The sequence below is a fragment of the Barbus barbus genome, assembly GCF_936440315.1.
Source record: "Barbus barbus genome assembly, chromosome: 22".
NCBI lineage: Eukaryota > Metazoa > Chordata > Actinopteri > Cypriniformes > Cyprinidae > Barbus > Barbus barbus.
The window spans coordinates 23,594,340-23,617,749 of NC_136750.1; the positions used below are offsets into that span (position 1 = coordinate 23,594,340).

The window sequence follows — 23,410 nt, forward strand, 5'->3', positions numbered from 1 at the left end:
ATATGAAAGTTTCACTCAGAAATCTGTCAACATCTTGCATTTTTGTTTTTTTAGTTTCAACCACAGAATAAAAAAGGTAATTGCACCTTAAAAAAAAAGCAGCAAAATTGTGAAAAAGTCTGAATTGAGAAACTGAGAATTGTGGAAAAAGTCACAGTTATTATTTAATAATAATTTTTTTAATCCATGGCAGAAACGGGCTTGCGTATCAAAGAGTAATCACAAATGAAGCAAAATAACATACAAGGACAAAACATTTTGAAAAAACAATTTTATTCTGACATGATTGCTTGTGTGACCATCTTATTTCTTTTCTTGTCTTGGGAGGCATTTTTATTTTAAAAGGAAGAACCACAGGTTTTGTTTTTAAAGAAAATAAACCCTACTTTTTAATAATAATAAAAAAAAAAGACATTCTTGGGTATTTTAATTTAAACCAAAATGAAGGCTACACTAGAGAAATGGCTGCTCCTTGGTTAGGTGGAGAATGCGAAACAGCCAATCAGAGCTACGAGATCCTTTAAGACTCCACCCCCAGCATGCAAGTTAACCAGTCACAGTGCAGTGTCTGCAAACACACACATACACAAATGCACACATTCCATGATGTCTTCCTCTCCATGGGAGATTCAGACAGTAAACACAGTGGTCTGTATTCAGCGGGGAGATGAAGAATTATAATAAACCCCTTAGAAAACAATGCTGGACTCGTATGCTCTCCATTGGTTATGGAAACGCATCAGTGATGACAACTCTGAGCCAAAAGAAGCATTGCCAGAAACTACAATAACAAAAATGCTCCTGAAGAAAAAGAGAACCTCATAGCACTAGTAGAGATGACTTTGAGATGATGCACAGTACAGTAGATGGATAAATCAACCACGGCTAGAATGGCAAGAGGGGTGAGGTATGTATATTTATTTTTGTCTGTGTGTATGTCTGTGTGTGCGTGTATGAGATGACGTTTTCCTCTTCCTTCTCCATCAACCCTATGGAACCCCGCCCCCAATTTCTAATCGGCCTGCGCGTCGTAGTTGGCCCCGCCGGCCTTTTTCAGCTCGCTGCGGAGATATTCCTCCTCCAGCTCTTTGGGGTCACTTATCATGAACTCCTTGGCAAAGTTCTGCATGGAAAAACATACTATGAGTGATGGAAAGGCATGTTTGCATGAATGCACCAATTTGTTTATAGTGAAAAAGACCTTGAAATCTGCTTGTCTGGGTGTGGCCAAGTTTGTAAGTCTGAAAGAGTTTGCATATGACATGAGCTATGGAATCAAAGAACGCAAAACCCACCTGCACAATGTCTTTTACCAGTGTCTTGTCAGTGCTAATCTTGGCTCTTTGCAGTCCGCTGACGTTTTCGCCAATCCAGGTGATGAGGGTGAATTTGGCACGCTTGCTCATGGCATCACCCGTTGTGATCCTTACAAACCCGAAGAGACGGTTGTCATCTGAGAGTCAAAGAGAAAGAAATCCTTATTTCTTTTATGACTGTGTGTAATAGCACTTGCATGTTGTTGGTTTTGATTGCTTCTAATGTCCTCATTTGTAAGTTGCTTTGGATAAAAGTGTCTGCTAAATGACTAAATGTAAATGTAAAGTAATGTGTGAATAGTTTAAAAATGTTAAATGCATAACCATTTAAAATTACATATAGCAAAACATTTGCTGAGAAAAGCCAAGAGAACTGAAGATAAATCAGACTTTACTCTGACAGACAGGAAAATCATTGAAGAGACATTTTGAAAAGTGGCTTTGGAAGTCAATTTTGTTTTTCTATATTGAATAACGAGAGTACAGATAACAGACCTATTTACCACAAATTAAAATTCCAGTGCAGAATGATAAATTCCAACAAACTACATTGCAAAAAAAGCAGTAACAAACACACAGAGAGCATTTAAAAATGAATACATTTTAAATAATGATAATGAATAATAAAATACATTTATAAAGTAACCAGGATGGGGGGAGTCAGTATCATTTGATTTACTTCCATATCACTGAACACAAGCCCATCACTGGCCTATAAAGTCACAAACACTGACATCTGCTTTGCCACGGAGTTTGTCAATCTGTCTGAAAAAAAAAATCTCTGTATGCCGTTGGTTTGTAATTATTTTAAGTCAACAAATTATTTCACTTTCGTACTCTGGCCTTTTCTAGTTAAACAGGATACTTAACAAGAAAACTGAGTAAAAAGTGAAGTGGAGCAATGGTGCCTGGAGGGGAGAAGTTAAAATAGTAAGCAGGATTCATTATGTCAGCTGAAAGGACGGTGCACACTACTACAATTTGATAAGGCATTTATTATTTGGAATAACGTGCATAAATTAAAACAATGAAACCTGGAATGTGATTTAAAGTAGATATAATCAGGTTTGATTTCATCTTGAAGCTCATATTAATGTGCTTCTTTATTGTCACTCGGGTCCAGTTTAACTGAACTTTGTATAATAAGGAAGAGGTTGGATTCAACTGAACACTGTCTCAATTGTAGCGAGCATTTTGAATCTACACTATTGCATTGTTTTCCTTTCCAGAGAAACACGTCATGATATGAAATGCAATCTGAGAGCATCACGTGCGAGCGGTGGACAAGGCTGGGAAATTTAAGCTCTATGACATCATACGACATGAAAAACAAGGAATAGAGAAAGTGGGTGAGGACAGGAGGTGATCTAGTTAACAGACTATTGATAAGGGTGATTTACAGTGTAATATTTTATCTGTAACACTCCCTGTCTCTCTCAACTTTACAGCCGGCCACTTCCTCCCAAATGTGCTACAACTGCATTGCAGTGGTACTGGGACTAGATTCAAAGGTAACATCAATTGCACTTAACTATGGCATGCCTCTGTTTAGACACCGACAGTATCAGAGATATTGTGCGGAAGAAAGCTCCTGTTAAACAATTCATTCAAATGATAGTGGTGCACAACTTTGCACTTTGATCTTTATTGATCTGTGAAAATAGTTTGAAAACTTCTGCTTATATGCCTAATAATTATAGCGATAAACATATACATTAAATATATGCATGTGTGTATTTTATATATATATGTGTGTGTATATTATACTTACACACATACACACACACACACATTTACAGTGATACAATCTTATTAGGACTTTACTGGAAAACAAATACTCAGGTGAATTCCCTTGGCTCTACTTGAGACTGATAATATCTGCTTTTCTGTTGTTGATTAACTGGGCTTAAGGTTTAAGAAGCCGAGTCAGGGAACCATGGGTAATACTGTCAGTTGTATTTGGCACATTGGCTGTTCAAGTTTCAAGTACAAAGTGGATGATGAATGTCACATTATAGAGACCTCTGCTGTATTTCAACAGAACTGAAACCTCAAATAAACCACATTCAGGAAGCGAGCGGTGCTTGTTGTGTTAAAATGCCAAGTGAACAGTGGGAAAGCAGGAACTCTAGTAAAAATTAGAGAGTTGTTCTTTCTTATTTTATGATTGCGTGAAAACACAGTGACATTTTTGCGATGTGGCAATGCTTCCACAAACTTCTACTTCCTCTTGCGTGTGTGGCACATCTCTAAAGAACTCACTTCCAGAAAGTCAGCGTTTTTGTGCTCACTACATGTGCACCGTACTTCCTGGTTGCCAGGCTATGATGATGCAGCACAAAAAATATTTCAAATATTAAATTTAGACATCACCTGAAACACAAGCTTTTGAAAGTCACTTTGACCCAGAAACCCATTTTGAATTTTATGCAAGCTGATGGAGCAGATCACAAATGAAAGCTATATAAAATCATATTCTCCAGTCAGAGATTTTCTATCACTAAAACCACATAATAAAGTTAAAATAATTCATAAAGCTACTCTCTCTCTCTTTATAAAGCAGAAATTTTGCTACTATATTTAAATTTTGTCCTGTCCACTACAGAGATTGCAATGTCCATAGACTAGATTCTCCAACTACTCAAAAACCTACCCAAATAATAAATAAATGTACTATTTATTGCTGGATAAATCAGTTTACGGGTGGCTATGGCACAAATTACATCTTTTCTGTTTGGATTTAAAACATAAGTAATTATTTCATAAGTCAACGTCCTGACTAAAATGTTTTCCATAAACAAAAGTGCTTATTCTAACACACTGCTCCATATAGGAAGACATCTTTGATCATCTGTCAGAGCACAGAGCCGGAAGCCAAGGCATTGCAACACTTTCAGTACAAGTTCACATCTGCTAGTGGCTGCACAATCCACTCATGGAGACTGAACTGAGCACCACGCCCAAATCTCTGTTCAATTAAGATGACAGAATGAGAGGCGAAAATTACATCATTTCATTCTTTCAACAGAGCTAGTCCGTTATTTACGGTTATAAAAAATATAGTGCACTCAGTACAAAATACTACATTCACTGTAGCTCAACTGATCCCAAAACCACAGATACTGTATATTAGAATAGATATCAAGTTGATCGCAAATATAAATGTGTATATATTTGCTAAAATCCTCTCATTAAACTTCCCACTAGTTGCTTGGCCACATGTCATGTCATCTAGGACAAGTATGAAACCATATTTGGTATTGTCTACCTTGGAAAATGAATTACTTCCTAGTGATGTGATGTAGACTTAAAGGGACAGATCACCCCCCAAAAATGAAAGGTTTGTCATCATTTACTTGTAATCATGTTGTTTCAAACCTGTATATGTTGTTTTTTCTTTCTGTGAACTCAAAGTAAGGTTAATGCCTCAGTCCCCATTTATTTTTTATCGAGTCTCGTTTAAGTCATAAGTTTGTGGTGAATATATGACATGCCTTTCATTTTTGGGAGACCTTTCCTTTTAACACTTGATTTATTTAACTACTGTGCAAAAAAATACCTCCCAGCAATGATAAAATCAAGAGAATGGACTCACCTGTACACTGATTCTTGAATTCTTCGTAGTCGGACCCGTGACCAGCTGGTACAATGGTAGAGCCATCATACTTAAAAGATGTCCTTTAAAAAGCACAATCGATATTTTAACTGTTGTCAAATGCTGGTCGTCTCTCAAAACCTAGAGAGCAGCCTATCTGGCCAAAATACTATCTAGGTAGGCTGCAAACTAGATTTTGATACACTTCCCCCGTTACAAGACCCATCCCTACATGTTGCACCACACACTGTCAATGAGTCAATTAAAAATAGCGTTTAATTTTCAAAGATTCTAATTGTTGAAACAATGTAGCGAGTTCAGCCAGAACGCGCCAAACAGCATCTCTAGATGTGCAGTAAATCAAGGCTTCACTCACCAGCATATATCTGAGGTGTCGTCTCGCACCAGATTGTATGCTTCTCTGCAAGCGTCTTTGTCAATTCGCGTTGCCATTTCGACGATGCTAAGGGAGATAATGTGTCTAAATGCAGCACAAAGCCGGGGGAATGAGAGAAAATGCGGTTAAATCCCAAAGTGCGACAGAGGGGCTGCTGGTGTACCAGGGCGGTCTCTTCTCTCAGTGGGATGGAGAGGCAACTAATTTCACGACTCGATTCATTTCCTATTGCCTCTAATGGGCGTTAGTGATATTTGTCCGTCAAGTTGCTGTTCCAGTGAATCAGGGAGCTCGCGCCAGTTTCACCTCCTCCTAATGGTCAACTTGGGTATTGAGCTACATTAAATCCACCCAGTTTTGTTGTCATCTAACAGTTGGTCTGAGTTACTCTGCCATCTTGTGGACTTGGGTTGAGAACAATGGGTTGCTCTTTTGTGTAATATTTGGATGAAAGACGAGAATCAGGCCTACCATAGGCGAAGCTCTGCACAGTTTAGCTCCAGCTCTAATCAAACACACCTGATCCAGCTAATCAAGGTCTTCAGGATTAATAGAAACTTCCAAGCAGGTGTGATTTGGAGCTAAACTTTCCTCCAGGAATAGAGTTAGAGACAACTGCCTTAAAATAAAATCATTTTATTTTGAAAAAACAAGCATATCACTTCCCCTCACTATTAAATCTTCAGTATAGCATAATTTCAGAACAACAAATATTATAATATATTAGCATAAAAAAATTAAATGGGTTAAAAAGGTGTGTTTACATTTGAGTTTTTGACAGCTGAAGTTTGAAGGACCAGTCAGAAAATATATAAATAGCCTACATAATCAGAACAGGTTTGTGTCAAGTTTGATGGTCATTCCTTTAAAGCTTTAATATTACAAATGTGGTCTCAGAAAAAGAATCGGAACAATAATAAGCTTTAATAGTGCATATGTAGGCCTATACAGCACAATCAAAAAGAAAGATTCTTTCTTGTATATTATTATTATCATTACTACTACTACTACACCACTCTGAATTTGAGCTAACTTGAGGACAAAAGTGACTTTTATTTTGAAATGAAGCGCAACACGGAAGTGAGAACTCAGCTTCACTGTGCCACGGACAAAATAACTTGTTTATAGTCACTCACGGCCATTTAACTAGTAATTAATACGGATAAAGAATGGGAAAATGGTAAAATAATAACTGCATTTTACTGTACGGTTGTTATCACAGCTGAATCGATCAAATTTGTCCAGTTATATTGAATTATCAATGAAACGTAGTCAGGAATCATTGTGTAAATGCCCTTTTCCTTTTGTGCTCATTTTCTGATTTATGCTCTGTCTGTTCCTATTCTGAACGATATATGTGTGGTTACTTTTAATTACTTTCTATATATAAATATGATTATGATATTTTGCAGATAATCTTATGGCAGATGACACAATGGACATGGGGAAGCAATCTCGTCTTTCACGTCCTCACAGAATAAGTGAATCTTCAAAGGTTTGCATAACACTGTTATTATTGTTAACAAAGAGTGAAACTATTCAAATCAATTTTTAAAATAAATATTAGATTAAAAAATAAACTTAAATGGAAACTAACTGAACTAAAAAAAAAAAAAAAAAAATTAATTAAAGCTGAACAGAAATATGAAAAGCCCCCAAAACGAATAAAAAAATAATCACATTTAAAAAATGACAAAAATAAAAGCCTATTAAAAATGTTATTAAATACTAAAATGCAATATGTTTTCAATAATAATTTTAATTCATTCTATAGTATAAACATTTATTGTTACATAATCATTGTGTTATTACAAGAAATAACTCTTTTATTTTTACATTAAAGGTACACGTTTTTTTACTTATTAAAAAAGGTTTAATAATAAATTAATAGAACTTTTAACAAATTAAAATTGTGTACACTCACATGAGATCCAGTTATATCAGTCTGCTACACATTTTATTCTGCATGGAGTGGGTAATGCACCCATGTTCAAAACCACTCTTGCAACTGGATGATTAAAAAAAAATACATTTAATATCTATAGTACCTTTTAAAAATTTTGTATCAAGTGTCTTGAAATTTTCATGCACTAACTAACTCTTGTGTACAACAGGTGTATCGATGGGCAGACCAGGCTAACTACCTTCTTCAAGGTTTAAATGAGCAAAGACAGCATGGCCAGCTGTGTGATGTTGTTCTGGTGGCCGATGACCAGCGAATCCCCGCACATCGTGCTTTGCTTGCAGTATCCAGCCCCTACTTTCAGGCGATGTTCACCTTGGGGATGCGAGAGGAGCATGAAGCAGAAGTAGAGCTTGTGGGAGCTTCGTATGTTGGTGTTAAAGCAGTAGTAGACTTCCTGTACAGCGGCGAGTTACCTCTAGATGGTGGAAACATCGACTATGTCCTGGAAACTGCTCACTTGCTGCAGGTGTGGCGAGCTGTGGATTTCTGTTGCCAGTATCTGGAGAAAGAGGTACGTGAGGACAATTATTTGTACCTGCAGGAGCTTGCCTTCCTCTACAGCCTGGACCGGCTGGATGCCTTCATTGACCGCTTCATTGTGGAGCATTTCGCCACGCTTTCCGTCACCTCCGAGTTCCTCCAAGATGTGCGGATGCCAAAGCTTTGTGCTTACCTTGCAGATGAGCAGGTTCAGCATGAGAACGAGCAAGCTCTTCTGCAGGTCGCCTTGCAATGGTTGAGTCAAAGACCCGAACGTCTTGCGTTTGCCCAGCAGCTTCTCTCCAATATTCGTTTTGCTCTCATTCCACCGGATGACCTCATAGTGCACATATTGCCGGCCATGCGCTCCCTCCTGCCCCCGGACACACGCTGTGAGCCGCTAGTGGAGGAGGCCGTGTGCTACCACACGAGAGTCAGCGCACAACCTGTACTGCAGACAACACGCACAGGCCTTCGAGGAGGTGTGGAGCGTCTGCTGCTGGTGGGAGGGGAGGTGTCTGAACGCGGAGAGGAGTTGAGTGCTGAGGTGTGCTGGCTGGATGAAGAAGCAGGAAAGTGGGTCGTCGAGACTCAGCTGCCAGCTCAGAGGAGTCACCACTGTGTTGCTGTTTTGGGTGGATTTATCTTCACCGCAGGTGGAAGCTCCTCACGGGACAACGGGGGAGATTCTGCAAGTAATTTGCTGTATAGATATGACCCCCGAAGCAACTTATGGATTAAGGTAATATGCTTCACTCTTGATAGTTTGATGAGTCAGTGACAGAGTTGTGATAGTTAGCTAAAATTTTAACTGAAACTAAAATTAAAACCATAAAAAATTAAATAAAATAAAATATTAAAAACTTTTTATTTCAGCTAGTTGCCAAGGCAACATTTAATGTAGTTTAACTTGGTGTAATAAACTAACACTGAAAGTGAAGTATGAACATTTATTTATATATATATATATATATATATATATATATATATATAATTAAATAATTATAATATATAATTTTATATTTTAGTTCAAAGTGAAAATAGGAAATAAAAAAAGATAATATAAAACAATTAAAAAAATAATAAGAACTATAATCTTAATGATACTAAAATAACAGTGACATTTAAGTTTTAACAGCAGGGCTCCAGACTATGACTAAATGGTTGCATCTGATAGCTGATTTTATTTTAATTTATTTTATTTTTATATATTCATCCATTCATTCATTCATTTTATCCAAACTCAAGATCAATGCTTTACAGTCAAATGTGTATATTTATGGGATAAAATGCAATTATTTTACCTGTACAAAAACAGTCCTTCAAGCTGCTTTGTATTGCAAACTGGTATCATATAATTTTAATATAATATTTTTATGATGCAGTTAGTTTTAATGGTTACTGCACTTCTTACTGCACTAGTATTTACCTATAGCAGCTAATGAGTCAGAAGTCTTGCATATTCATAGAAAATAGCTTCCTTTCGTGGTTAGATGAAAAACCACAAATTTTCATCTAACCTAGTGGTTAGATGAAAATATTAAATTTGTATAATTCAGATTTACTTTTTTATAGTTTAAATTTTTTATTTGTAATTTTCCTTAATATTGCCAAGCATGAGAGGAGTAGATATTTGTGCCGTAGTTTGAGTGTTTATCCAAGTGATCTGTTGATCTGCAGGGTGCACCTATGAACCAGCGGCGTGTGGATTTCTATCTGGGAACCATGGGAGACTGTCTTATAGCTGCTGGGGGACGCAATGATAGTGGTGCTTTGTCTTCTGTAGAAGTGTACAATCCTGCTGAGGACTACTGGACCTATGTTGCAGGATTGCCCAGGTTTGTTATTTGTTTTTGATGTTTTCGCAAGGTTGTACCAGTTTATGTGAAAATTTATTTTGAATCCTCTTTGTACACTATACTGTTCAAAAGTTTGGGGTCATCAAGTTTTATTTTTTGAAGAAAATTAGTAGTTTTATTCAGCAAGAGTGTGTTAAATTGGCAAAAAGTGCCAGTGAAGGCATTTATAATATACAAAACAATATATATATATAGCAATTTAGAATTTTCTATTCATCAAAGAGTCCTGATACAACATATCACATTTTTCACAAAAATACTAAACAGCACAACTCATGGAGAATAATAATGAATGTTTCTTCAGTACCAATCCAGCATACTAGAATGATTTCTGATGGATCATGTGACACTGAAGACTGGAGTGCTGCTGGAAATTAAAATTAAAATTAGGCTACATTTTAAAATATAATAAAATAGAAATTGTAATTTTTTTTTTTTTTTTTACTAAATTGTTTATCAGTTATATGCAGCTTTGTTGAGCATAAGAAAATTATTTTAAAAGCTTTTTTTTTAAACATGTTGAGACAAAATTGGAAATTTTAGTGTGCTTTTATGACAAATAAATAGCATCACAATCACTCTCATGTTGTTTAATTCTGTAGAACATAAATTTGTTCTACAGAAATCTCATCCTTTCTCATGTTCAATAAAAAAACTGTCAAATGTAATGGTTTTTTCCCCGTTTCTTCATATTAACTACTTTTATGGTGGTTTTTGAAGCTGAACAGCCCCAGACTCATTATATATATATATATATATACATATACATATATATATATATATATATATATATATATAACTTTTATTATTAGTAAAACTTATTGTACCTAAAACATTTTTTTCTTTCATAGATTCACATATGGTCATGCAGGCACTATTCATAAGGGTATTGTCTACATCTCAGGGGGCCATGATTACCAGATTGGCCCGTACAGACGTGACATGCTAAGTTATGACCCCAAAACTGCGGACACATGGACAGAGCGACAGGCCATGATCTTGGCTCGAGGCTGGCACTCTATGGCGTCTCTGGATGACAGGATCTTTGTCATCGGGGGCAGCAATGACCATGAGGACAGCATGGAGCGTTTTGATGTGTTGGGGGTGGAAGCCTTTGACCCGCAGACTGATCAGTGGACTAAGATAGCCCCTCTCAGGTACCCTAACAGTGAGGCAGGGGTGGCAGTCCTGGATGGAAAGATCTACGTATTGGGAGGGTACACCTGGGAGGCCATGGACTTCTCTCAAGGCACTCAAGTGTTTGTTCCAGACAAGGGCCAGTGGGTCTTAGGTCCAAATCTACCAAAGCACATAGCCGGAACCTCGGCGTGTGTGTGCCTTGTCAGACCACAACAAACCAACAGTATAGAGGGTCATAACACAGAGAGAGACAAACAGAATTCCAACCAAGAGCAACACAGGTGATTGTCTGGGGATCTGAAGAACACCTTTTTGAGAGAATTTACTTTCTGAATGTAGGCTGTCATTAGCCTGATGCCATTGGCTGCTTCTCATATCCTTTTAAAAAGAAGTCAGCAGGAAATACTGTGAGATGTTAGACTATGAATTGAGTTGAAAAGCACAAATTAATATTGTAGTTTTTGTTACAAACTTTTTTGGAGTTTTCATAGATGTCCTGGTGGCTTAGCACACTTTCTGTGTTACAATTAAAACATCCTGAAGTAACAATTTTACATGGCTGTTTGCAGTGTTTTGTGGTTATATTTTGAGTTTATGAATTACAGTACCATTCAAAAGTGTTTTTTTTTTTTAAATAAATTAATACTTTTATTTAGCCAGGATAGATTAAATTGATCAAAAGTGACAGTAAATGCATTCACATAGGTATGTACAAAAGGTTTCGGTTTAAATGTTCTATTAATCAAAGAATTCTGATTTTTTTTTTTAATCATTATTTCCACAAACACATTAAGCAGCATAACTGTTTTCAACATCGCTAATAATAATAAATGTTTATTGAGCAGCAAATCAGCAAATTAGAATTATTTCTGAAGCATCATGTGATACTGAAGACTGGAGTAATGATGTTGAAAATTCAGCTTTGCCATCACAGGAATATATTACATTTCAAAATATATTCAAATAGAAAACAGTTATTTTAAATTGTAATCATATTTCACAATATTACAGTATTTGTGATCAAATAAATGCAGCCTTTGTGAGCATAAGAAACTACTTTCAAAAAGAAAAATCTTGCCAGCTCAGAACAGTAGTGTATGCCTTAATGCTTTATTTTAACCAAAAGAAGTTACGATAATGACATCTGTTAGTGTTTCTCAAACATATTTTATTCCAGTGCCTTAAAATGTGACCGTTTAGCTATACACATATGACTGCCTGAACCTAACAATCGAAAAAGTGTCTTATTTGCTCCGGCCTCCAGAAGTGCTTTGGTCATTTTTGTCTAGGTGGGTTGAACTTCTTGGTCATCCAAGACTAACAGCATTTCACTTGAAGGGGTAGAAGGGATGTCCTTCCAATCTGAGGAGCAACAACACCATCCAGTTAACTGCTAGCAGTATGTAGTAAGTATACTGTACATTATGAACGAAATTCCCTCAGTATATACTACATTTGCCAAAATGTATCCTACAGTGCAATACATTTAAAAAGACCTTGCATTTCCAAATGGATTGTAAGGAAAATCAGCGCGTTTTAATATCTCCTTCGTGATTTCTCATGATTGGTCTGCCACAAGACGCTTTTACATAAAACTATCAAAATATTAGAAATAAACTATAAACATGCAACACTGTAAATATGATATGACAACAATGCAGTATCTACTGTTTGATGTGTATTATTGCATATCGCATGCTGTTTTACATGCGATTGAAAAAGATACTCTTACTGTGTTATGATGCAGGCCTTCCAGCCTCGATTCAGAGACCTGAGAGCATTCATATCCTCTTCATCCAGAGTGAAATCAAAGATCTGCACCCAGACAAATAAAAGTGATAGTTAACAGTTATTATAGTTTATTAGCTACAGTATCTAAAAGAAATTCTCATATTGATCAAAATGTGCATTATAGGCCTACTGTTTGTCACTTAAAAGGGACGGTTCACCCAAAAATGAAAATTCTGTCTTCATTTATTCAAAACGTGATGGTAATCACTGCATGGGAAAAAAATACTGTGGAAATCAGTGTCTACAGTCAACTGTTTGGTTCCAAACATTCTTCAAATTATATTCTTTTGTGTTCAACAGAAGAAAGAAACTCGTACAGGATTGGAACAAGTGGCGGGTGATTGATTACAGAATTTTCATTTTTGGGCTAACTATCCCATTAATATTTTGCTTTAGTATATACCTGAATGAAACCATAAGATAACAACTGACATCATTAGGAGAAAAATACTAATAATATAGAAATATAGATGGAATATTTAGAAGTTTACCTTGGTGTTCTCTAAAATGTGGTGGGGTTTCATGCTCTTCGGGATCACAACAATGCCCTGCTGAACATGATACCGCAACAGAACCTGCAGAACAATCAAATGCAAGATTAAAACCCAAAAAGAGAAATGTAGATGATGCAAAATACTCATGGTGAGAAAAGTATGACCTGCGCAGGGGTCCGTTTGTGTTTTTTGGCTATATCCCCAACGACAGGATCTTGCAGTAACTTCATGGGATCCGCATCTCCTCTTTGACTGCAGAGACAAGGAAATGGCAGAAGAATTGTATAAAATAGCATGTGATGTTTAGGTTGTACTGTTTTAGAGAACTCATCTGTCATTCCCCACCTTCTTATTGCTTTGATAAGATCAAGAGCTGATTCTAGCTAAAAACATTTTTGAACTCATGCATATAGTTTGAACTTACTATTCTGAAGGTCTTCCAGGTGAGCCAAATGGACTGTAGGCTGTTAAAGCAATGTTTTTGGACTTACAGTACTCAATCAGATCAGACTGAACCAGGTAAGGATGGAGCTCCACCTGTAGATATCAACAGAAAGAATATTTCTCATGCTAATGTTATGAGACATATATTTCTCTCATTGTTTCTCTCAATAGGTTACTCAAACCTAATTTGATCTACACCTTGTTAGATGTAAAATCTAATCAAAGTACTATGACATTCCCAGCATGCACCTGATTGACAGCAGGTGGGATTTTGGCCACAGATAGCAATCTCTCCAGTTGCTCGATTGTGAAGTTAGACACACCGATACTTTTCACCTTTCCTGTGGCTTTCAGAGCTTCCATTCCCTGAAACAGATGGCAGCACACTCTAAAGACCTTGAAAACATCATTTTGTTATTATTAGCGTTAGCATTTAGCATTAAGTTACCTTCCACACATCGACATAGTCTAGGTCAGTTGTGAGGATCTTTCCATCCCTTTCTGGGAAAAGCTCATCACCCATTTTCTGTAAGTTATTGTAAAGTAGCATACAATTAGTATACTTGAACTTGATCTACGAATCATTTCACAGATTAAAAACAGTAACTGATACTGAGGCTTTAAGAAAAGCCCCAGTAATAAAAATAAAAAGTATTTTATTATTAATAATCAAAAAATAATTGTATTTATAATTAAAATAATGTTAATTCCAAATAATTATCCAAAAAAAGTTTTTCTTGTATTACCTTCAGTCCGACTGGAAAGTGTACTAGATATAGGTCCAGGTAGTCAAGCTGAAGGTCATTTAGAGATTTATTTAAGCAAACAGGAATGTCTTCAGAAGCATGATGGGTACACCACAGCTGGAAAAGAGAAGCATCATTATTGCATGATGTTTTGCTCCTTTAAAATGAGCACACATTGATTTAATCTTAGAGCACCAACATAACTTGAACTCACTTTACTGACTATGAACATGTCTTGGCGTCTGATGATGCCCTGCTGTATCATGGACTGGATGGCCTTCCCCAGCTCTACCTCAACCCGGTAGCTATAGGCTGTGTCTATATGCCGATATCCAGCAGCGATCGCTGCCTCAGCTGCCCTCTGACACATATTTGGGCAAGTGCCCTGTTCACCATGTAGTAAATCATTAAAGAATTACTAAGGTTATGACATTATTATACTATTAAAAATGTCAAGATCACTGACATGGCCATGTGTCTTAAAAATGAAGACTTTAAAGTCAAAAGATATAGGGAAACATTAGTAATTAATATACAATATATCAGAATTATTTGAGTATAATTGAGATACTATTATGCTTTCTGTTAATATTTTCAATTAGATTTTAATTTTAGTTAGAGTTAGAGCTACAATATGGGGCAAGTTGTTTCGATAGAAACCTGTTATGAGCCTATTATGATTGCATTTTATTATTACAATCATTGAAACCAACATACAAAATCACTGCAAGCATTAGTGCAATGTAACTTTGGACTTTAGCTGTCCACATAACTTCCCAATGTGACAACTAGCTCCTAAAGTTTCCCATACCCCTATTCAAGTAAATCTGAATGTTAAAAAGTGTCCAGATTTTTTTGAATTTACCCTACATATGTAGGCTATGTATTTAAGTTAGTACGAGGCTATTGTAGAACTGCAATGCTACCTCAGGCTTCCATGTTCCAAGTCCCAGTAGTGGCATGTATGTGCCATCATTTAGTTCAATCTTCCTAGGTTGTCCAGTGCTCTCCTCCATGTAAGAAAGATTTGTGCAATGTAAAATGAGTAGCAGCTAAGTGGATTGACTTGTCTTTCCTGTCGTTTTTCTATGCCTCTGTATTTCTAGCTCCAATCTTCCTCTTTGCAGTCTAAGCAGACCTGCCTTCTCTTTATCTTTGCAGTTAATCATTGAATTTGACAAGGAGTGTGTCTGTGCGTATGTGTATGCGGGTGCAGATCATTTACCACTATTGTTCCCGTATGTATGTTTCCTGAAACTACAGGCTGTTGGCACAATTGTCAATGTGACCTTTAGAGCTCATGTGACCCTGTGTTGCTTCCTCTAGAAGTGTGTGAGTGCAAATCAGGAAGTATCCTCAAAGCTGATTGAGCTAAATTAAAATGTTCAAAATATATGTAGGTTTTTACCTCTGACCTTGCCTTTAAACAAGGTATAGGAAGGTATGAAAAGAGCAAAGATTTGCCTTTGAGGCACCCTCTTTGTGTTATGTATTCATGCATCAAACACTAAAGGGCAGCACAGTGACACAGAAAAGCGTTTAAAACCTGTCTAAATCAGTCAAGATTTCAATTTATTTCTGTCAGGACCACTATCGTCAAAATGATAAATAAAATACATCACATATTTGTTGATTTTGGTGATGTGGTGTGTTAAATTTGCATATAGCGCAGGAATTAATATTTTTTTTTCGCAACTATGTATTGCATATTATACAACAGAAGAGGGAACATCCAACAACATAATAGGCTACACATCCACCTTGATGAGCACAAAATAAATGAAACACACACACAAGGAGCAAGAATCCAGACAAACAGGTAGCAGATTAAGAAGAATAAAAGAAGAATACACTAAAATAATATGTATATTAGCATCTAGTTATTTTTTCTGAAACGTTTTCACAAACTCACATATACATTAAAGGAGGGCTTCCATTTTTTTCCATTTGCATGTATGAATATGATATTTACCCAGCAATAAAACAAAGTTACGATTTATATTCGTTTTGGCCAAATGGAACAGTTTTAACCAGTCGGGTCGGAGATCAGAGAAAACCATTTCACCTCCCGTGTTTATAATAAATTATTAATCCATCGCAACCTTCATCAAAATACTTCCCCTGACTGAATTTGCAATGACATCTCTGATGACGTGTTTACCTACGTGAGGGCAGGAACATTTTTAACGATCATCCAATCAATAACCGAATAGACAGACATACATTTTTTCTTTCCAATCATGCAGTTTTTTCTCTGATTTTTACATCTTGAGAAAGTAAGAGTAACATAGGTAAAAAAATAAAATAAAAGGTCCCCTCTTTTTTTTGCAAGGTGAAATCCACCTACACTTCCCTCCCCCTCCTGTAGAATTATTTCTAATAATAATCATACACATTGGTCCTTAAAGAAATATTGAGATCTTTATTTAAATAGTTTTTGAGGTGTAACAATTGAAAACAAAATTCTGAAAAAAAAAAATACTTTAGATGTCATATATGTACCATATGTCATTTTGACTTGGTTGGGCATGCAAATTAAAAAGATGCACTACAAAATATCCCATTCCTAAAATGTCACATATTAGATAAATACTTCACATCATGCAGGTTACACATGAAATGGCTTTAGGGTTTGGTCACAAGGCTTCCCAAACTTGCCACAATGTCTGTTACAGTGTAAGAGAAAAAAAAGACTACAATATTTTACAATAATGAAAAAAATGGTATATTCATTCAATAACCATCAAACTACCCTCCCACCCCTTCCCTATATAATACTAGCCATAATACATATAAAAATATAAATATGATGTTTGCATAGAACTGTGGGTTTCCTGAAAGGCAAAGCATGTCACATGTAATGCACATAACTGTGTCCTCTCTTATAACACTTTGATTCATTCTTCAGCTTCATACACCACTTTGCTTTGCCCTTTGACCTTTCCTTTCCTCCTTTGACCTTTCGTTCTCTGTCTGTCTGTTTCTTTTACTGGTCCAATTCGTGGCTGTCTTGGCTCCTAGGTCGATAGTGACGTGCACAGAATTCTCTGATCCGAATGCATGCTTCAATCATCATCTCCTCTGGGACGGTAACCACAATTCGGAAGAAGTTTGGATATTCAAATGCCTACAGAAAGAAACAACATAGGTGTCAGAATGGATTCAACCAATCTTTGTGACAAATAATCGGTATAAGGTAAGATAAGGGAGATGAATAATTCACCGTAGCAGGCAAACAGAACACAGACTGCTCAGTGACCAGCCGTTCAGTGAACTCCACATCATTCTGGAAATCTGGGAAGTGTTCCATCTCGATCCCCACCTGAGGATGAGCCAGCATAAAATACATTTACCCTCTGCTAACTTGCAACTTTGCACTTTTTGCAAACATGCTCATTCCGAATATGGACATCCAGATTAAGGAAATGTGCCAAGTACGATTAAGTGTCTATCAGGCCATTTAAAGATTTAAAGTTCACCCAAAAATACACATTCTGACATTACTTACTCACACTCATGTCATATATATATATATATATATATATATATAAACGCAGAAATATAAATCATTTTTAATCTGATCGTTTCATTGAATCCTTTGATCCAGTTCACAAAACCAGTCTAAATGATTTGTTTATGAATCAAACTGCACCGGTCAACAGGTGCTGACTCAATCTAGTCACAAAGTTTAAAGTCAGCATGAAAATGAAAATTCATCCTATTTATTTTCTAAATGCATATCATTGATCTTATTGTGAATCATTTATTCATGCATATTTTTCTTTCTTTTCCAATAATTTAGTCCACTTAAACCCCACCCTTTCCTACAATTGGCTGCAAGATCACATTCAGATCTGCCTCCATCTAATCAACAACTGATGGCAGAAAGAAGGAAGTTTTATTTGTCATTTTGGAGTTGGACAACAATAAAGGAGAGTAAATGATGACAGAATTTTTACTTTTGGTTAAACAACCCCTTTACTTTTATAAACAATGTTGCTTCATTTTTATCCACTCTTATTTTATAATACACAAAATTCCACTCACCATAATGTACATGGCACCTGATGGCATCACTGGATTTAGCCCGGGAACAGTTGATAACTCTGAGTAACATATCTCTGCGTTTGACTGAAGAGGAATATAAAAATTGTGTTGTTGTCAGAGTCAGATGTTGAATCTACAAGCTTTTCTCTCTGAAGCTCTTCTCCTCCTACCTTGAGGAAACTAATGGTGCCTTGGTAGAACTCGGGTGGTGTGCTATTCAAAATGCTCTCTAATGCTCCCTGAACCACAGTACAGGGTCCCAAAATGCGCTGGCTTAGTTTCACAAGACCCTCTCGAATCTAGAGTAAACATTAGCATTATTGGTATGTTTTTTGTTGTTGTTTTTTTTGCATATTTTTGAGGCTAATACTTACTCCAGTTCCAAAAATATCATTACGATCATGGATGAGGATCCAGCCCATCCTCCAGCCAGGAACCAACCAGCGCTTGGCAAGACCACCACAGGACAGGATAGGCACGTCACTGCTGAGAGGTGCCAAAGGATGAAAATCACAGCCCTGGAATACCTGCAGAACAACAGATAAACTTAGCCTACTCATTACTACACTGTAAATAGCAACAAAAAAAATTACACATATTTATAATATAATATATTATAATATAATGTAATGTAATATAATCTATATAAAATTCAAGATGGATGACATTCTTTTAAAGGTTTGAGTCTTTTTTTAATGTTTTTCAAAGAAACTTGCTCACCAAGGCTACATTTATTTGATAAAAAATACATTTAAAAACAATAATATTGTAAAATATTATTACAATTTATTATATGCAATTTCAATTGGCGCCAATGTCACACGGCGCTTCAGAAATCATTCTAATATGCTTATTTGGTGCTCATTATATATTTTTAGGATTCTTTGATGAATAGAAAGTTCAAAATAGCAGCATTTACTAAAATACTTTTTTTTGTAATAATATTTAATCAATTCAATGCATTATTTCTTTTAAAAAAAATCTTACTGACCCCAAACTTTTGAACAGTATTTGTGTTTTCTGGCCAGTAGATGATTGTAAAGATAACAGTATGTTAGCTGCATTCTAGAACTTTCTGCATGCTGTTACCATCCTGTTGGAAGGAGAAGCCTTATGGAAGTTTAGGAATGGAGGACTAAGAAAGTTATAAGGGTAGCAAAAGAGAGAGAGTTCCTTGCTTGTAGCTGTTTTGTGGTCGTCCGCCTGGCTCTAATTACGATTATGGCTTCATGTCTGGTCGATGGATCCGCCCCATCTCCCATTGGCTAAGATACTGCAATTTGCAGTGCTGGCCCTATTTCACAAGCTCAAACGTGGAAGTATGTTTTGTTGCTGTTGTTTTTAACAGGGTCCAGACAGCGAGGCCACATGGGGTGCTCAATACTGTACGAGATGGAGCTCAAAAACACATCCAGCCAGTCAACATTCTACCTGCATGAAATGATGGGGCCGCTCCTCTCCCTACCTTCTCTATCTCCTCAAATACGTCAAGCTTCACACATGTGCTAACCACAAACACGTGTGATGAAAAGTGCAAAGTCATTGAAGTGCGCTCCAGCTGCTCACTGACGGCTTACAACCCCAACTGATTTATTGGGTTGCAAATACCTCAGACCACCGACCGTGTTAAGTTGAAAAAACACCATTTTCCATATAACAAAATAGGTTCTCTCTTGGCAACTACTGTCCAGAGTTGTGGACCCATTGCCCACTCCTCTATCTTCACTGTCCTTCATGACCTAAAACCCAGAATGCTTTCCTACATCCATTCACCTCACACAACTCTAATCCCTCCAGTGCTGATGTGGTTTCCGCTGCTAAACGAGGCTGAGCTGAGCCGGGGAAATGCACGCCACCCAACAGAAAGATGTTCCCTACAATTGCAATACACTTTAATGTAGTTCCAAAAAAAAAGGAGGGGGGGATCAGCAGTGCCATTAAAGAAGCATTATGGGTTCCTCAGAAAACCTTTCAGTGACCACTTCCCAAAAGAACAATTTTTTATATGTGAAGAACATATGAAGAACCTTATTTCTGCTATAAAGACCATTTGTGCAATGGAAATGTTCCATGGATGTTAAAAGTTCTTCATGGAACCAATAAAGAACCTCTAATTTTAGGAAAGTTCTAAAAGGTTAAAAAGTATCTTGCAAGTAAGCCAGACTCAAGTCATTTAACAGGGGTCATTGGTGAGCGTAGAGTGTGACCTCCATAAAAGACCACTGTGAGAAGACCTGTAGTCTACTACTTTGAGTGCCTCATTAAAGTTAGTTGAAAGTGGACAGAGCTTGGAAAATAAACAGTTCTTAGATAATAAATGCAAGTGTTCCTGTATTCAGTGTGACCTCACCATGTCTCCGTAGATCTCGTCAGCAAGAATAGGGATACAGTTTCTTGATGCCACTAGATCACATAGGATATTAACAGATGAATATCCTGGAATTTCTGTGGATAAACATTCCTGATATATTATTTGAGTGAACATTCACCGGAAAGAATCTTATGCTGGTGTTCTCTGGAGAACACAGAGCCGCATGGATTGGATGGGTTGTTGACAATCAGACAGGCTGTTTTGTCATCGATCAGACTCTCCAGGTGCTGAAGATCAATCTCCCAGGACTTCTCCGGCTAAAGAGTCAAAATATAACATGATATACATTTCAAAAAGTTTGAAAAAAACAAATCTTAGGCATGATGCAATTAAGAGGTATTGTAGAGACTTACTGCAGAAGTGGAAAAAGGGATTACATAAGTGCTTAAGACGATTAAAACTATATTAAATTCAATAAAAAGACATCCTTATATGCAAATAAAATTATTCCTATTTTAGTTGTGTTAGGATCTATAACACTTATCTTTATACTGTACTAAAACCTGTGTTATTTACATGTGCGTGTTTATGGTTGTTTCTATTTATCAATCCCAGATGTGGACCATATATTGTAAGAATGACGCTGCAATTTTCCCTATCCACTCCACAAACCATCCACTAGTCTTTTATGCACCCAAACCCGCCCCATCCCACCCCCTCTCATCTCACGTTCCATATTTTTTCTTATTGTAAACAGTAAGGCTGTTCTAATTCTCTACTTGTATTTTGCACTTTGTATTTTGTTTTCTCCATGCTAAGCTGAGGTGATGGACTGTCTTTTTGAATAAACACTCATGCTATCAGTGTGATTTATTTACTCACCAGCAGATTGTAGTGCTTGACTTGGATGCCCATAGACACTGCCAGTGTCTTATAGAGGGAGAATCCAGGACGTGGAACTAAGATACTGTCCCCTGGGTTACACAACACACTGATGGCCAACTCTATAGCCTGGCTACAGCCACTGGTCAAGATCACATCCTACAGATTTAAGAAATAATTTTTTTTACTCTTCATCAACTTACAAAAGCATTATATGAAAATTGACAAATGATGGATGTGACGCACTTTGTCTTCCAGTGGAGCTTCTGGACAGCTGTAGAAGTTTGCAACAGCTTCTCTGCTCTTTTGGTAACCTGTTATTTAAAATACAGATTCTTTTCATGGGGAGATGGAGGTCCACACCAAATGAGGCAATTGATTTTGCTTAATTTAAAAATGAATGCCTTAAGACTTACCTACTGAGGGAGCATAACCATTGTATTTGTGTGAGTCTATGGCCTCCTTCATTGCCTGTAAAACAGTGTCATCTGTTGGCAAGTTCCCAAACACAGTTGGGTCACCTGGGGGGAAATCAAGCCCAAAACAAATATTTACATTTAATCACTCAACAAAAAGAATATTGTAAATAATAGCCTACTTACGATGAGTGAGACATGGATAAATTTTTTAAAATAAAAATAAGACATTAAGTTTTAGCTACACTAACATTTTTTAACAGTGTTTAATTAGATTATAGCCCAGCTGATATAGAACTAAGTTACAAATATTGGATCATAAAATTTAGTGTTTTAGTTTTTTTGCATACAAGTAGGTTATGCATAACTTACCAATGGATAGAGCAATCATGGGTTTCTCGGGGTTGGGAGTGAGTTTCATCCCGTCCACTATGGCTCGGATGGGGTTGAGTGTTTTTTTGGACATCTCTGAGGGTCTGACGGTCCATCTCTGCTTGAGGCTCTTCAGTTTGGCAGGGTTCACAATCACATGAGTCCGCACACTCACATGATGCACACCGTTACCATTGATGAAGTTCCCGTGGATGCCATTGTTCTCAGCTCCGTTCATTTTCACCACAAAAGACATTTTCTTGGTCTATGCACTTCTGAAAGAGATGATGTCTAGATAATTTAAAAGATGACATTTATAGAGTAAAATATGTTGACTAATACTTTGTGCTTTCCATTAGGATCAGTATATGACATCCCGCAAAATATATTAAAAAAGCTTTCAGAGTTTTTAAGAAAAGTCTTTAAGAAAGTTGTCCATTATCTAACTGCAAAAGTTTAAAAAACGGTTTGCGTGAGATAATTCTGTCAGAAATTTACTTGCATAAATAAAACACCGCAATGCAAATATGAAAAGCGCAGGCAAGTAAATTACATTAGGCAACATACGACAAACACTAGTCTAAATAAGCAGCTTAATATAAAACTGTAGAATTTTAATATTGTCTAACATTCGTCCAATTAGACAAAATATCTTAAAATATCAAAAGGTAGGCTAAAACAAAACTTGTGGAATTGTACTTTTCTATTGTTTAAAAATATGCAAAACATATAGGCTATGCCACAATAAAGATATTTATTTTAGACACTAAATGGATAAAAACCCGAATGCATATGGTAGTTTCAGCTATAAGCAATGCACAGAACTTATAAAGTAACATAAATACCTTATTAAGTTTCTTATTGCAACAAATCAAGCTCCAGTGGTCGGGGATGAGATAAATAGGTAAATATGTGCATAGAATGATTAAATCGGTTCATAGACCGGCTTTATACAGAACCCCCTAAAATGGGTGTTGAACCATGCCAATATTTCCATTGGTGGAGACTTAGGGCAGTCCAAAACTCCCCCGTTACATCATAAGTCTAAAATGCTATAGTTTTGGGATTGAACCTCATCCTCCTCTTTCTAGAAACTGCGGATGCGCAGGCACGCGATCTGTGCGTAAAAGCGCGAGGAGCGCAAACACTGAATA

At 36.6% G+C, this 23,410-nt stretch overlaps 4 protein-coding genes across 5 annotated transcripts; 1 reads left to right on the plus strand and 3 right to left on the minus strand.

The window, feature by feature from the left end:
* Positions 1-256: 256 nt before the first annotated feature.
* On the minus strand, positions 257-5,814 carry LOC306888784 (coactosin-like protein). The gene is made up of 4 exons (XM_079447228.1): positions 5,288-5,814; positions 4,912-4,994; positions 1,296-1,453; positions 257-1,123 (listed from the first exon to the last, which is right to left on the minus strand). The coding sequence occupies exons 1-4, from the start codon at positions 5,362-5,364 to the stop codon at positions 1,013-1,015; spliced, it is 429 nt and encodes a 142-aa protein (XP_079303354.1). The 5' UTR covers positions 5,365-5,814; the 3' UTR covers positions 257-1,012.
* Positions 5,815-6,387: 573 nt separating this feature from the next.
* On the plus strand, positions 6,388-11,599 carry LOC306888611 (kelch-like protein 36). The gene is made up of 5 exons (XM_079447043.1): positions 6,388-6,488; positions 6,721-6,803; positions 7,423-8,496; positions 9,435-9,592; positions 10,465-11,599. The coding sequence occupies exons 2-5, from the start codon at positions 6,729-6,731 to the stop codon at positions 11,036-11,038; spliced, it is 1,881 nt and encodes a 626-aa protein (XP_079303169.1). The 5' UTR covers positions 6,388-6,488; positions 6,721-6,728; the 3' UTR covers positions 11,039-11,599.
* LOC306888612 (aldo-keto reductase family 1 member B1) lies at positions 11,386-15,391 on the minus strand. Of its 2 annotated transcripts, none has more exons than XM_079447044.1 (10): positions 15,155-15,391; positions 14,443-14,613; positions 14,229-14,345; positions 13,931-14,008; positions 13,732-13,848; positions 13,463-13,575; positions 13,203-13,290; positions 13,036-13,119; positions 12,486-12,568; positions 11,386-12,115 (listed from the first exon to the last, which is right to left on the minus strand). In XM_079447044.1, the coding sequence occupies exons 1-10, from the start codon at positions 15,242-15,244 to the stop codon at positions 12,082-12,084; spliced, it is 975 nt and encodes a 324-aa protein (XP_079303170.1). In that variant the 5' UTR covers positions 15,245-15,391; the 3' UTR covers positions 11,386-12,081. The 2 variants fall into 2 exon arrangements, with proteins under 2 accessions (XP_079303170.1, XP_079303171.1); XM_079447045.1 differs by having other exon boundaries at positions 14,443-14,589; positions 15,155-15,380.
* A 1,236-nt stretch (positions 15,392-16,627) lies between these two features.
* Positions 16,628-23,187, minus strand: LOC306888136 (tyrosine aminotransferase-like). Its single transcript, XM_079446290.1, has 12 exons — positions 23,102-23,187; positions 22,257-22,531; positions 21,885-21,989; positions 21,715-21,782; positions 21,469-21,627; positions 20,765-20,903; positions 20,626-20,678; positions 18,650-18,802; positions 18,446-18,574; positions 18,276-18,359; positions 17,452-17,550; positions 16,628-17,355 (listed from the first exon to the last, which is right to left on the minus strand). Exons 2-12 carry the CDS (start codon positions 22,510-22,512, stop codon positions 17,215-17,217), a joined length of 1,386 nt encoding a protein of 461 aa, XP_079302416.1. The 5' UTR covers positions 22,513-22,531; positions 23,102-23,187; the 3' UTR covers positions 16,628-17,214.
* Between the last annotated feature and the right edge of the window lie 223 nt (positions 23,188-23,410).

Coding starts and splice junctions, on each gene's coding strand:
- LOC306888784 (XM_079447228.1), bottom strand. CDS start 5,364: ATGGCAACGCGAATTGACAAAGACGCTTGCAGAGAAGCATACAATCTG. Junction 4,995..5,287: donor GACACCTCAGATATATGCTG/GTGAGTGAAGCC, acceptor TGCTTTTTAAAG/GACATCTTTTAAGTATGATG. Junction 1,454..4,911: donor ATTCAAGAATCAGTGTACAG/GTGAGTCCATTC, acceptor TTTGACTCTCAG/ATGACAACCGTCTCTTCGGG.
- LOC306888611 (XM_079447043.1), top strand. CDS start 6,729: ATGGCAGATGACACAATGGACATGGGGAAGCAATCTCGTCTTTCACGT. Junction 6,804..7,422: donor GAATAAGTGAATCTTCAAAG/GTTTGCATAACA, acceptor TGTGTACAACAG/GTGTATCGATGGGCAGACCA. Junction 8,497..9,434: donor GAAGCAACTTATGGATTAAG/GTAATATGCTTC, acceptor GTTGATCTGCAG/GGTGCACCTATGAACCAGCG.
- LOC306888612 (XM_079447044.1), bottom strand. CDS start 15,244: ATGGAGGAGAGCACTGGACAACCTAGGAAGATTGAACTAAATGATGGC. Junction 13,849..13,930: donor ACTATGTCGATGTGTGGAAG/GTAACTTAATGC, acceptor CATCTGTTTCAG/GGAATGGAAGCTCTGAAAGC. Junction 13,291..13,462: donor CCTGGAAGACCTTCAGAATA/GTAAGTTCAAAC, acceptor TTGTCTCTGCAG/TCAAAGAGGAGATGCGGATC.
- LOC306888136 (XM_079446290.1), bottom strand. CDS start 22,512: ATGTCTTTTGTGGTGAAAATGAACGGAGCTGAGAACAATGGCATCCAC. Junction 18,575..18,649: donor ATGATATTTTTGGAACTGGA/GTAAGTATTAGC, acceptor TGTTTACTCTAG/ATTCGAGAGGGTCTTGTGAA. Junction 17,356..17,451: donor TGTTCTGTTTGCCTGCTACG/GTGAATTATTCA, acceptor TTCTTTCTGTAG/GCATTTGAATATCCAAACTT.